This window comes from Electrophorus electricus, chromosome 6, assembly GCF_013358815.1.
Source record: "Electrophorus electricus isolate fEleEle1 chromosome 6, fEleEle1.pri, whole genome shotgun sequence".
NCBI classification, from domain to species: Eukaryota; Metazoa; Chordata; class Actinopteri; order Gymnotiformes; family Gymnotidae; genus Electrophorus; species Electrophorus electricus.
Window position 1 is genome coordinate 23,454,476 of NC_049540.1, and position 14,492 is coordinate 23,468,967.

The 14,492-nt window shown below is 38.7% G+C and overlaps 2 protein-coding genes across 8 annotated transcripts; one reads left to right on the plus strand and one right to left on the minus strand.

The window, feature by feature from the left end:
- Positions 1-66: 66 nt before the first annotated feature.
- On the plus strand, positions 67-4,940 carry skp2 (S-phase kinase-associated protein 2, E3 ubiquitin protein ligase). The gene is made up of 10 exons (XM_027004953.2): positions 67-167; positions 1,029-1,264; positions 1,431-1,545; positions 1,772-1,915; positions 2,007-2,141; positions 2,350-2,448; positions 2,561-2,688; positions 3,431-3,482; positions 3,570-3,677; positions 3,778-4,940. The coding sequence occupies exons 1-10, from the start codon at positions 154-156 to the stop codon at positions 3,977-3,979; spliced, it is 1,233 nt and encodes a 410-aa protein (XP_026860754.2). The 5' UTR covers positions 67-153; the 3' UTR covers positions 3,980-4,940.
- On the minus strand, positions 4,172-10,875 carry nadk2 (NAD kinase 2, mitochondrial). 7 transcript variants are annotated; one of them, XM_027004907.2, is made up of 12 exons: positions 9,748-10,875; positions 9,258-9,346; positions 9,048-9,136; positions 8,717-8,798; positions 8,541-8,624; positions 8,244-8,380; positions 7,652-7,736; positions 7,350-7,445; positions 7,183-7,238; positions 6,788-6,841; positions 6,548-6,671; positions 4,172-5,846 (listed from the first exon to the last, which is right to left on the minus strand). In XM_027004907.2, exons 1-12 carry the CDS (start codon positions 9,988-9,990, stop codon positions 5,711-5,713), a joined length of 1,275 nt encoding a protein of 424 aa, XP_026860708.1. In that variant the 5' UTR covers positions 9,991-10,875; the 3' UTR covers positions 4,172-5,710. The 7 variants fall into 7 exon arrangements, with proteins under 7 accessions (XP_026860708.1, XP_026860700.2, XP_026860690.1 ...); XM_027004899.2 differs by having other exon boundaries at positions 7,350-7,493; XM_027004889.2 differs by having other exon boundaries at positions 8,151-8,380.
- Positions 10,876-14,492: the final 3,617 nt, after the last annotated feature.

Here is a 14,492-nt window from a genome sequence, read left to right on the forward strand (position 1 = left end):
AAATTTGAACCAATGGTGTAACGCTGAGGCAGGCGGTCAAGCTGCAGGTTTAAATGCTCCCGCTTGTACACATCGGGGAACCTATACTACACAACGTCAAGCTATCTATCTATTGTCCGAAGAGCGTTTAGTAATCCCTTTTGTGTAACTAATATGGCAGTTGAGAGGTAATTATTTGTATATTTGCATATGTCTGAAACGTTTACTTCTTAAGACAGTTTTGGTCTTTAGTTTAAATTAACCAGATAACTTGCATTCCACTTTGGTCTCTCTATGCTGTGGTAGCTAACTGGTTAGCGAGCTAGCTCGTTAGGTAACTAGTGTTAGCTATTCGAGCTGTTGCCCTTAATTACTCGTTTGATTAACTTTTAGCTACTATACTTTTATATTTAGTAGTTACTAAAAACTGGACAATGGCAAGCAAAATTAAACTGCTGGTTAATGTGGACATCTAGAAAGTTAGTTATACACCTCCAAGCAATTCTTGCGCGCCTTGGATTTAGGACCGGTGTACTAAAATGAGATCTTTTAAAACTATTATAAAGATAATATTTCACCAGATAATTACATTTATTGTTCCTTTATTATGCCATATTTCGGTCGCCTTGTGCTCAGTAATTGAGATGGCGCGATCAGAGGCAACTAAGCTGCAGCTACACCTCTGTTCATGATATTATGGCGGGCATCAAGAACACCTTCAAAGTTTTAACCTAGCTAGCCATCTAGCTGAGTTTGCCTGTTCCCCAAAGTTAACTAACCTACAAACCCACTGTTTAGGTCGCGTACTTCGTTATATAGCTAGTTAGCTAGCAGCTGTGCGACTTTTGGTACATATAATTTTCTGATGCATAGTTTCCTGAAACTTAAAGCCATTTTGATTTTGACGAACATGCCTAGATGGCAGCCCACCCTTGTTAACTAGCTAGCTAGGATAGCTATTGGCTAGTTTGGTCATAATTAGGTTATCATTTACACTGCGATTCTTAATCATATATGATTACTAGATATTTCCTCAAACGATTTTGCAGACCTCTTCAAGAACTTCCATGTCTAAGTGAGAATTTGGAGGGATCCTTGTTAAGCATGTCTCATATGAAACCGAGAAAAAGGCCGCCTTATGATGAGGGACTCGACGCCGAGAACACCCCACACGAGCTCATTCAGCACTGGTCGCCTCCTCGCAAGCAACCCCGGGCTTGTGTGAAGGGGAAAGAAAATGCTTTTGTCATTGCCAGACGTCCTAGGAAGAACAGGGATGCATCAGGTCAGATACGGCGAGCACATTCTTTTTGGTGCTATGTTTATATAATTGAGATTTAGCTATACCATATGTAATAAAACCGTCACGCTTAAGTATTGCTTCTAATAAAATGTGAACAAGGTATAATGAGTAAATGTGCTTTATTTTTCACCTTTGGCTTCTCATGTAGCTGGCCTGTGCTGGGACAGTCTCCCAGATGAGTTACTTCTAGGGATATTTTCTTGTCTCTCGCTACAAGACCTCCTCAGAACCACCCGCGTGTGTAAGCGCTGGCATCGATTGGCGTAAGTTTCATACCATTGATCTGTTGTTTTTTGTTGTGCATTTCTCTGTATTTTGTGCTTCTTTTCCACGTTTCTGGTTATGCTATTTATAAGAGCAGGTGTTCTTCTCAATCTAAGACATTTGTATATTTAGTTCTAAATTCATGGATTCAATGTACATTTAGGAATTGTCTCTCATATAATTTTATATTGTCTTAAGTATTTGTATGGTGTTGCATCTTTTTAGTATGGATGAGTCCTTGTGGCACAGTGTGGACTTGGTGGGTAAAGCTCAGCTAGATGCAGAGCTTGGCCAGGTACTCTCAGCTGGAGTCTTGAGGCTGCGCTGTCCACATGCCTGTATTGGTCAACCCACCTTTAAGAACACAGGGTGAGTTACAGGCCTGTCCACAAATGTATCCTCTGCATGCATTTTAGTTGCTTTGCATTATTTTAATGAAGTCAATTATTGTCTGTTTCAGGCCTCTTCGTGTTAAGCATATGGACTTGTCCAGCTGCACCATACAGACTTCTGTCCTGGAGGACATCTTGTCTCGCTGCAGGCAGCTACAGAGTCTCAGTCTTGAGGGGCTGATGCTTTCTGACAGCATTCTACAGTACGTCATCTTAAGATGATCAAGAAAATGGTCTCATCTAAAAATCATTCATGAGACTCAGTTGAAAGCTATGTGTTGACATTATTATTTATAGCATATTTTGATGTATGTAAATAGTTTAAAATTGACTTGGGAAGTTCTGTATAATGGCATCTTATTTTGTGAATGACAAATAATTTAACTTTTCACATCTTGACTCATCTTGCAGATCTTTGGCTCAGAATGCAGAGCTTGTCCGGCTGAATTTGTGTGGCTGTGCTGGCTTCTCCCCTGATTCTCTGACTGAGCTGCTTCAGCACAGCATCTTGTAAGACTGTCAGCAAGAGCAGAACATGCTGTTGCAGCTGATGAAGGCCCAGATGCAGGTTGTGTATCATTGCAGTCTTTCATTTCTTGCTCCTCTCTTCTGACTGATCCAGGCTTGAAGAGCTGAACGTGTCATGGTGCGACTTCAGCAGTCAGCATGTTCAAGCCATCTCTAACAATATTCCGTCCAGTGTTACTCAGCTCAATATCAGTGGCTACAGGCAAAATCTGACTATGGAAGGTAAGGAAAATTGGTGATTCAGGGAACAAGTTACTGGGTTACATAATGGTACATTATTCAATCCCAGCTCTGGCTTCTGTATTTGTCACTAAAGTAATTATGCATTTGCACTTCTCATGCTTATCCAATATTAATCTGAAACTCAGACAATTTGCAATAACATTTCTGTCTGGGAACCTTTTTAAAGGTATATTCTTTTTAACCTTTTTAAGGTTTTGTGATTTAAGTATTACTTTAATGAGCAGACAGTAAACATTTAGGGAAGTGAAGTCATGTTGATGGTGAGGGGGAAAATCTGTTAACACTTGAGCTTTTCAATGTGGAAAAGATGAATTACTGAGGTAGTTCCTGGCCCAAAGAAAGGATAGTGGCCTGCTCCCAAAATCACAGTTGTGCTGCTTATCATATGATTAACTTCTTGTGAGGTGGTCAATTTTAAGGCTCTGTGTGTGATGCACATTTTTCTGACTTCATAAATGTCCAACCAGTCAGTGAAGGTGTCTGGTTTTATGATATATTCTTGATGTTCCACCACTCATCTGAGGCACTTGAGTTGAGTTGAGATTTAAGTTACTTGGATGAGAGGTAAAACAACTCCAGTTGCCTCAATTGGCAGAAAAAATCTTCATATACATACACAGGCTGAATATTTAAAAAAAAGAATTTTTTATTCAAATGCAGTACAGTTTGAATTTGATCAATACTAGAGGTTTAAAGTTCTCTTTTCCCCTCAATTCATTAGATGTAAAGAAACTAGTGGAAAGATGTCCAAATCTAACAAATTGGGATTTGAGGTAAGGAATAATTAAAGATGGAGGATGGGAGGAAGAGTGAATCCTGTCTGGACATCTGGGTCTTGATGCTACTTTCCTTTCCTGCAGTGACAGTGTGCTTGTGACCACAGATGCCTTCCCATTGCTGCAACAGTTGCTTTCTCTGAGGCATTTAGCCCTGAGCCGCTGTTACCAAATCCACCCAGCTGCCCTTATGTAAGACAGCATGCACATTAGTGTACTGTACAAAATTGAAAGAAAAAAATGTTTAATGAGGAACACTTTTAAATGTTTAGGTTATTTCTTTCTATTACAGAGACTTTGAGAAATTTCCAAAGCTGCAGACCTTGGAGGTGTTTGGCCTGATACAGGATAGCTACTTGCCCATCCTAAGTAAAGGGCTGCCGCATATCCAGATCAACACGCAGCCTTTCTCTAGTATAGCACGGCCCACTACAGCTACCAGGAAGGACCGTACACTGTGGGGAATGCCATGCTGGCTGGTATATAAACCTTAACCTGTGGTCCTAGGACATTTCTGAGAGAAATCATATTGGAGTTAAGAGATGAATATGAAGATGTTCCTTAAGTATGTCTGAAAAGACTACTGGAAAGTATTTTTTACTTTTTTCTTTTTTTAAGAGTGGCATTGAAAAAAATGTTTGTTTATAGATGTTTTAGAGAAAACGGAAATGAACAGACCAAATTACTTACTGAAATATGTTAATTTTAATCCTTTTCAAATGGTCAGGCTTACAATTCAGTGAATGACATGGATCTAAGTGATAATGGTTTGTTAAAAAGTTTATGGAATCAGTTTTACAGGATCAGTCTAGTAGTTTTAAAATTGGTTACTCATTATGTCATTTGTGCCAGTAACTTCGTTTGAAAGACAAGGTTACAGTAGATATTACAGGGTCATTTGTCAGGTTGTTTTTAGATCTTTAATGTTCCTAAAAAATTCAAATGAGTATCTACAGTGAGCAGTTGACAATTTTGGTTCAAGAATGGTTTGAAGGTCCCTTTAAGTAGAGCAGCTCCTGTACAATAACTATTTGGATAGTTCTGTCTGGATGCTTTCTTATGTAGGATGGACAAAGCAAGGGCCCTGATCCTTTAAAGCTGAATTACTGACTTTGGTAGTGTAACATTATCTTGAAAACAATGTAATATCCATTCTTTATATTTAGCTTGGATACTCCCAGAGCATTGTTTTAAATGTATTGCTAATTCTGGAAATGAGGATGGTTAACCCAGCCTGTTGAACATTTTGTTATGTAAATGTTGCTTATCTGTTCATGATGGTTTATATATTGTTACTGATGCCTTAAGGCACAGTCAGCATATCTGCAAAAGGGTGATTAATTTTAAACAGTTCTAAGAACAATTTAAAACTGTTAGCATTTTGTTTTCTGACCTATTATGAGACTCCTGAATAATTGACTATTGAGAACAGAAATAAACTATGTTTTTATGGAAGCTTGCGTGTTCATTTCAAATAAATAGTGCTTTTTATTTATTCACTTTCTTCCCCATGTTCTTGGGCCTGAATTGGGGTCAGTACTGAAAGCAAAATGATCTTTACTGAAATTTGTTCTATTAAGGGACTAGGTGTAGTCACTGGACATCCTAGAAAATTAAACAGGTTCCATCATTTTATATTTTAATGAAATAAATAAAAACTGACAGGCCAATGCTGCATTATGATAGCTTGGGTTTTAAAAGCAAACCATACTAGGTCATCTAACCAAGATAAGCAACTTGACATAATGCTCTGACCTGCCAATGGTACATTCTACCCCCTGGTATTTGTTGGAAAATACAATAACATTTAATAACCTGTGACCCCCGCAGGTATTCATGCCCACTGAATCATTATATCTAATAAATGTTGGAGTGCTCTGGTGGTTTAATAACCATGGGACAGTAGTGTTTCAAATGCAAAATGAAACCAACAACCTTAAGAAAATGTTCAAGCAGAAAGACGACAAAGATCGTTTTAAGCAACAAGAATCATTTTCCTGTTGAAAATGTACATTGTTCCAGGGATGGTATTCAAGCTATGAAAGATAAAGATTCTTACTGGAACTGTAAAACCCCCTCAGTTCACAAACAATAAACCATTAATCCACAGACCATAATGGTTTTGGCCATGCGTCAGTGTTCATCTCTAATCCAGGCTTGAAAAAGCATTAATGCATGTCCAATACCTTAGAAAAAGTGTTTATGATGGTTTAATAACCAGGCATTCAATCAAGGTTAACAGTTCTTAGCAGGTCCTCATTGCATAAGCTGATAGTTGCTATAGCTCCATCATTAAATTCAAAGGATGTTCCTCCATCTACCACCATGCAAGCATCCCAGCATCTTGAGCGGACACATATCCTTTAAGTAACACAGGGAGATTAATACAGGGAGAACATTATTAGCATTAATAAACCTTTAACAAAGTAGGGTGCCTAGCTCTATTGCTGCAGATCTACCTTCCTGTCATGTTCAGATCCAAACTTAATCTAGCACTTGATTCAGTAACCATGGCTTTCAGTAGCATGAATATTAGAGGCATACATTAGTGTTGGAAATTTGCAAAGCTGCATATGTCCAGGACTGGGAGTTACCCCTGGATTATATATCCTATTTCACATTTCTTTTTGGAATAAATAATGATGCAGGCCAAGGACCAAATGCATTGCAGCAAAAACAGGATCTGGATAAGCCAGATGGTTTTACACTGTTATGCATGAACATGATTAATCAGAGCAATTTAGCATGTTTTGAAATTATTAATGCTGAAAATTAAAGGATAGCATCTGGTGTCACATTACTGTAGTTATTTGTGCATTTGGTCTAAATTACACAATCTAAATTGACCCTTTTTTGCTTCTGATATGGAATGGAAAATATTTTCTATTGGTCAATCATTTAATTAAATTCTAGTATCAATACCACTATTTGTGCAGTGTGACCCTGGGCCTTTAGATATGATCTGAATAAGATTTCAAAGTAAACACCACAATAACTAGACAGGAAAAAAAAATCAGTTCACTGTGTAGATATACCATTTCAGTGTATACAATAATACTCACTTGCTTGCAAACCCTCTTTGGCGGCTATTGGAAAATACTCTGTTAACAATTGGCTCCCTGACGCTGAAGAAAACTTTGTTCTCTTCTGGACCGAAGATGAGAGACTCATTGTATGCCTCAGTCACTACACAACATCCCAAAGAATAAGTCACAAGGCTTTGCTACTAAATATTCAAGTGTATGATGAACTAACAAAATATTCATTTTCTAACAATAAAAAGAAAAAAAAGCTACACTCACCACTTTCAATAACTTCCTGGTTTAGTGGAATATCCAAGCCAGTTTTTGCTTTACCTATAAAAAGGACATTTGAATGATGCTTATTTCAAAGTTTGAATAGCAACATTTTTGTTTTAGTTACTGTTTTCCTACTTCAAGTTCGGTTTATTTGTCACATACATAGCCATACACAGTATAACTCGCAGTGAAATGGTGGATAACTCCCTTACTTTTGCTAAGGGAAAGTAAAGTCTTATATGCACCCTCCTCTAACATGCATTAAAATATGCAATTTACTTAGTGAAAGCAGCCACCCACACCACTGCTTACAACATGGAGAAGAAAATCAAATTTTACATGACCAAGTAACAACAGCTAGAAACCCGTTTAGTCCCTCATTTTCATTCTGTTCATACCTATTCTAAGGACATCCTCCACAGCCTGAGCCACCAGCTTGTTAATATTATAAGACCTGCATGCAAATATGAATAACAAATATTAGCTAGCAGGACATTTAACAAAATCAGCATATTTGACAAAATATTAACTAAAATCAGCACAGCGAGAAGATGGTCTTATATACCAGGCTTTGGATCCAGTTCCAGTGCAAATACTGAGTCCTGAGCTCTTCTGCTTCTCCCACGGGCCATCATCAATGGAAATCTCATAGTAGGAAGCCCTATGGTGCGAGAGTGTAAGATGGGGTTTGAAGGATTTATACTTCACCCTGTGGCAGACAGAGATCCACAATTAAGGGGAGATGGGCAAGGATGGATGAAGTGGGGAGGACAAGGGCTGACGAGACATAAGCTTAATAGACCAATTGATGGATGACAAATGAAAACAGGTAAAGAGTTGGGAATATGGCATGGTTGACTAACCTACCTGGAGGAGAGGGACTCTCCAATGAAGATTTCATTGAGTCCTCTGACAGGAAGTAAGCATGGTGTTGTGTAATTGTGTGTTGTACCTGTTGCCAAAACATGTTACCTGAGTGACTCATTTTTTTTTTTGTTTTTGTCTCTGTAATGAGTGATTTAGACAATGTTTATAGGCATCCTTTTATGAACAGAGAAGAACACCATTTAGAAACAATACTGACATCTAGCTGGCCTACAACATACATACCATAGCAACGTTTAAGGTAACCTCATTTTCTTTCATATACTCATAGATCACACAATGATTTACTGAAGTTACTGAACTGATTAATGGGTGTTCTATCAGTTTCAATTCAGAGCGCAGCATTAGAGTACCACAAAAAAGAGAGATGTAACTGTATAAATATTCTTGTAGTTAAATGCTATTAAATTCATTACAAATAAAGGTGCAGTAAAAAAAAAACTAATAGGAAATAAGTAAATGAACTTTATATCTATAGTACCTTTCCAAGACCAAGTTAATGGAAGAAGACATAAATGAGTACAAAGAAAAACAGTAAGAAAACAAGGGAAAAGGTTTGCAGCGAGTGCCCTACTGCGCTGAGCTTCTGTGGTGGTGCGGTGTGCCTTGCTGTGTTGTTCCAAACTGAGCTGCTGCTCATGAAGGTCAACTGGAGTGGGGTTGATCCCGGTGCCCTCCAAGTGCATGCGGATCCGCTGGCGCCACTGCCAACTACAGGACAAAAGAGTTATAAACAATGGTTATTTTTGTCTCTGGATTTTTCCATCAAATCATAATCTCTGGATTGTTCCTGTCAGAATACTGCTCACTGTAAGAGAGAGTATTAGCATAGAGTTCAATCTTAAACCATTCAGTAAATTGAGAGACGCACCTGAATTCTCCATTCCTGAGTTTTTGTAATGCGTCAGAAAATGTATGTGTATAGCGCACAGGCAAGCAGAGATGGCCCTCTGACCTTTATTTACAAAAAGAAAAGATACACGGCATAATTTTATGAAAAGAAAAATCCTAATTTAATGTGTGTGAATGTGCTGGTTTTTCTTTTACCTTTCTGGATCAGTATTGACCGCTATTACAGGCTTGTTTTTATCAAACACTTTACTGGCAACTAACAGCATAGTACCATCACCTAAAAAGTCAAAAGAGAGAGCAGACAAAACTGACTGGATTTCTTGTGGCTAAAATGTTGCACAGTCCAAAGAAAACAAGTACCCATATCAGTTCATAGATGAATTCAATTCAAACATAATGGTAGCTAAAGGGTCTATGTTTATGTGTGTTATGACATCCCTGCATCTTTCTGCCCTTTGATATTCCTGTTTCAACCAGTAGAATGCTACTCTGAAGAACCTTCAGGTATTAGCACAAAACAACTAACCTCCAGCAGACACAATGGCATCTGCCCATCTGACTGTGTCTTCATCATACTCCCTTCTTTTAACAATACGAACCTCAATACCTTCTTTTCTAGGAAAAATGAAACAAGCATTGAAATAATTACATTGAGCTACCCATAAAAATCTAACCAATACCATATGCACTTTCATTAGTATGAACAGTTTTACATGTTGCAACATCCATCACTTACTGTAGATTGTCCACAATCTGTCCAACATTGTGGGTGTGTATGTTGTGTCTCTCCAAAAGCCCAAAGTAACTGGATCCTTTCAAAGCAAGCTGTCAGTACACAACACTTTTACAAAATAAATAAACAGAGGTGCAGCACCCAGAAAACACATACACACTCAACAATTACCAGTTGGCTTATCGGATTCCGTCTAGGTCTGACCTTCCAAGATACTAAAATGACTGGAACATTGAGCTTTAAGTGTTTGTTTTACTTATTTTAAGCTTTTAGTTTAGTTAATTAAAACGTATGAAAGAGAAAAACAAAAAAACTGTTCAATGACTTAAGTATAATACAAGAGTGTGTGCAAAGACACCAAGCATTAATGAAAGACCACAAAAACAAAACATTCAATGGGAACTTTTAGAATGGACATCCTGTATTTCCTGAATGTGGATTTGTGTTCCTTGTGAATGAATATATTCCAGATAAGCCATTTTAATATACTTACCAGTTGTTTAAGATCCTCTTCTGACAGTTCTGCATATAAATATCTTTGTTGCTCAAATTCATACCTCGTGGTCTTTGTCACTACTGCCACTTTTGAAGGTTTGAATCCAGTTTCAGCTTGCCACGCAACTTTACATACGGGGGTCTGATGAAAATAAAGGCGACTACAATAGCTCCCACTGAAAATCGTCACAACCGGATTTCCATAGTTGAGAAAATTCCTGAGAAAAGTCCGGGATGTCATTCTATAGATAAAAATATTCAGCTAAGGGATTAAACAAAATTGAACGTGTTGTCGTGTACCTAGCTAACGAAACTGTTAAGACCCTTTGTTTTGATCATTCATGGCTTCAATCACTTCGTATAGAGTCATTGCTAAACTATCCCACATGGGGCTGGCAAGGGATACACCGATTTCATGATAAATACCTATAGAAGTAGCAGTTCAGTTCAGGTGTACAATTTAACACACGGGAAAGAGAAGTAGCTACCTAGCAACGAACGGCTATCGAAATGTAATAGATGATAAGCAATAAATCAAAGCTAGCACCCTCACACGTTAGTTGTTGATGACATCTTGCAAGTGATAGCTAACTTAGGCTAGCACCACGATAGCTTTAGGTCAGTTAAATTACTACACTTAACAGGAAGTTGCAATGCAGTGACTCTTTAATTTCATCACATGCAATAGGATTGTTAACCTATATAACTTAGCTAACTAGCTAGTTAAATACGAAGTATTTGCAGTCGCAGAAATAGCCCCAGGACAGTTCGTACGGAGCAGGCCAGATGCCGCGCACATTGAGAAGGTCACAGTTGCTGTTCGCCACTATCGTTGACATAGATTTATCTATCTTAGCTAGCTCTTAGCTAGCGTTAGCTATTCTGCTGGCTCCAGAGACCAGAGCTAGCTGTTTGCTACTAACGGCAAGCAAACTCTGCGTCTTCCTATGGACCACTTTATTACATTCTCTTTTAAGTATCCAAATACAACTTATCAACACAAAGCGTGAGTGTTATCGTCAGAGATTCAATGTAATATCTAAATGTTAGACGTAGAACTACCGATTGCTAATAAATAAAAAAGCTACTTCCCACGCTTACTGACGCCGCCTGTTTAAAGCACGTGTTTGCGTGTCTTTTACGTCATTCAGTTTGAACCATAGACAGAATATACATGGAGGACGAAAGTACATAAGAATAAATAAATAAATAAATGTAATTTTGGTCCTTCATATATAAGTCTATGATTTTAACCTTAGACAAGCAGGTTGGTATGTGAAGTTTCATTTCACAAGCACACTTAATCGACAAAGTCTCTCAGCTTGTATGTTATGCAGCTGTCCTGCTAGATGGCTCTCTGTGCAGCTCTTCCCCAATCCTGCAGGATACTCTCGCTGACCATCGAAGCGCAGCTTATCTCGAACGATCCTAATGACGAAGTTTCGAAAGTCACTGAAACACCGGGTGGGGGTGGGACTGTTTATCTCACATGCACATGTCACCTTTTTACTGGGAAATTGCAAGTATGAAAACAACAAGGGGCAAGAAACGTTCAAAAGTTGGCCTCCCAAAACTATTTTATTAGTTTGCAATAGTATGAATATTTTATATGACGTTTACTTAATAATAAGGGAAACTTATTATTATTATTATTATTATTAATTGTAACAACTGCAGCACTTTAATAACTAAACATCACTGATTTGATTATGGTGTCTTTTTTTGAAACATGAAATCAGTGAAATCAGTGTATCTGCCAATGTCTACTAATGGGGCCCTAGTAATTGTTACAAACTTGCCATTGTAGGGTTGGGTAAAGCAGCAGTTTTCATAGAATCTATCACCACCCACGTGAGTAACTTTAAATATGAAAACTTCCATAATTAAATTTACACAAGTAATTCCTCATTCTGTTTTTTCCATATGTCATAGCACCATACTAGAGAGTGTTACTAGCATGGCTGCTACCTTTGCATTTGTTTTGTCAGAGGGTGAGAGGCAATGCTTTTATAGCAATATAGCATTTTCTTCAAATGCAGTGAGTTGTTTTCTTTGTCACATTCTTTTTCTTGTTAGAAATATGTAAGCCACAGCACTGTACTGATTTTCAGTTATTTTGTGTGATGGTTTGAGATTGCCTGTGTATGTTTGTTTTATCACTGAGGCAGATGGTCATATGGTTGTGTATGGGGCAATTCTCACATCTCTGTGTCTGGTGGGCCATGTGGGCATGTGCGATATGTTGCAGGCACAGAGCGAGACATGAATGAATGTAATAGAGTACTGATTTTTAATGACTAGTCCAAAAACTGAAAACAAACAAACAAACAAACCAGAACAAAAGGTGCTAGTAGTGACAACAGCAGGAAAAAAACAGCACTGTGACCAGAAGAGTTGCAAGCTCGCCAGATGGCTGCTTGATAATGAGGGTGCAACAGTAACGCTGGGCTTTACCTTGGTTAGGGGCTTGGCCTTGGCACTAATATCCCTGATGAACCACTAATAAAAGTTGGAAAACTCCTTAAAATACTGCAGGTCACAGTGCATCTGAGGACGGAGCCATTAAGTCACCTCCCCCACCTTGCTAGTCTGAATCCATAGACCAGTTGTTTTGGTGAGGTAGCCAAGGTAGTTTACCTCATGCAGATGAAACTCGCACTTCTCCAGCTTGCAGAATAAACCTTCGCTGGAGAGTGCAGAGAATTTGATTGTGGACATGTTTCAGGGATGGCAAGTAGACCAGGATGCCGTAGAGGTAAATAATGACGGAGCTACCCAAGTACTCCTGGAGTACCTTGTTAATGAATGCCTGGAAAACAGAAGGCACCAGGTACTCATAGTGGCTGGATATGGTGCTGAAAGCAGTTTTTCCACTCATCACCTTCTCTGATCCTAATCAGATTGTAGGTGCTATGTACACAAACTTTGTGTAGTACCACACATCACTAAGATTTACATTTACATTATTTTACCCACATGACTGGATGAACTTGAGTAATTGAGGGTTAAAGGTCTTGCGCAGGGGCCCAACAGTGGCGACTTGGTGGTGGTGGGGATTGAACTGGCAACCTTCTGATCACCTTATGTTTTGGGATTTTGTTTTCCAGAGCAGGAAGAAAAAGTCAGCAGTTTGAGAGCTTGTGGTTGGTGCTGCCACAGTTAAGGCACAGGTGCAAATGTCCACATCTTCTCCTCTCCTTGAGTGAGAAGTGTGTACCTCCCAGCTGCATGAATTCAGCCTGAGGCAAAGTCTCACGTGTTGGTGGGGTAGACATATGTGGAGGAGACTTATGCTGAAGTAAGAGGTGTTTCTTCTCCAGGAGGTTGTTAAGAAGGATGGCATGGTCGACGATTTTAGTTAAGAGTACTCGCCTCCTCCCTACAGGTGAGTTATTCCTGGAGTCCCTCCATAATCACGTCCACCAGTGCTTCTTGGTTCCACTGGGTGTTGGCTGCCAATGCATTTTCAGCCACTGAGTGGGAGCCCTGTTTCTTGTTTGTAACCTGTGCTTCCTTTTCTTTCCTAATAAATGTCTGTATACGTTGAGAGAAGCTGCTGCATCCTGCTCCTTGCCCTGCAGCACTCAGGATGCTGGGAATGTAGCATCTTAATGAGCTAGCATATCATTGCTTGCAAGTCTGTTGGTGTGACAACCTGTGCATAATGAATCACCTTCATATTGCTTGCAAAAATTTGCACAGATGCACTGCAGTTTTCAATGTACTTTTCTCAAAAGTAGTTTTATTTGAATAGTTGTCTCTGTGTATGATTTCAGTAAGTTCTTTGCTGTGAACATCAGCTGCAATGTATATGTAATTAATGTACACTTTCTGTAGTTTGACCTGGTGCATGGGTATCCACTCTGTCAACTCTATTGATGTTAACAGCCTCAAAAACATCACTGGGCCTGCTTTTATGGTAATGTAATAGTCAGTGTTGTCCATCCAGCAAGTCTCTCACATTTTTTGGCTTTCTGCCTTTCACTCCCAGACACCACAGGAAGGCAGGACTGAGTGAGAGGCAAGTCTGAATGTTGAATTAATGTTCTTTTCATGACCTGCTGGGGTCCTGGACCTGAAGGTCATTCACAACAGTGGTGCTATGATGCAGACTCTTTCTACCTCTTTTAAACCATACGGAACACTTATCAATTCTCACTTTACTATTTTAAACACAAATAGCTTCTAATGAAGCTACTTTATGCCATATCCTAGCTCTTGTTTCACATGTGCATGTTATTAATATTTCATACCTGGGGGTACCAGGTGTGCTGGCTTCTTCTCATACTCACAAAGTGCATCAAAATAGTTTCATCTGTTGCCAACAGAAGACGTTTCATATTGACAAGAAAGTTAGGTAGAGAATTAAAATTTTGCATAGACTGTAAATTAAAATTTTGTGTATAGTATTTAAATGCTGGTTATTAATATTCTTTATTCATATTGGTCCTTCATTATGTAACGGTGTAATGCACGAATTGGATTTTACAGAACATCCACCTCAACACCTCTCTTTTTATATTTTATCAGTCCAATACATAACCTAATAGTGTACCAATCATAGTCCAGTCATGTTCTTTTCCAGTAGCAGGAGCTAAAGAATATTGTGTTTTCCCCCTACACACAAAAATCCTTTGCAGTGTGTTACATGCAGTGTGTTACATGCCTAATTCAATGCATGCTTACAGTGTAGTAGTGCAGTCTTCTACTGTCTCATACAAGCCCACTGCAGAGTCTAATGTG

Coding starts and splice junctions, on each gene's coding strand:
- nadk2 (XM_027004881.2), bottom strand. CDS start 9,990: ATGACATCCCGGACTTTTCTCAGGAATTTTCTCAACTATGGAAATCCG. Junction 9,347..9,747: donor AAGAGGATCTTAAACAACTG/GTAAGTATATTA, acceptor GTGTACTGACAG/CTTGCTTTGAAAGGATCCAG. Junction 7,239..7,349: donor GGAACTGGATCCAAAGCCTG/GTATATAAGACC, acceptor ATTTGCATGCAG/GTCTTATAATATTAACAAGC.
- skp2 (XM_027004953.2), top strand. Junction 1,546..1,771: donor AAGCGCTGGCATCGATTGGC/GTAAGTTTCATA, acceptor GCATCTTTTTAG/TATGGATGAGTCCTTGTGGC. Junction 2,449..2,560: donor CTGCTTCAGCACAGCATCTT/GTAAGACTGTCA, acceptor TGACTGATCCAG/GCTTGAAGAGCTGAACGTGT.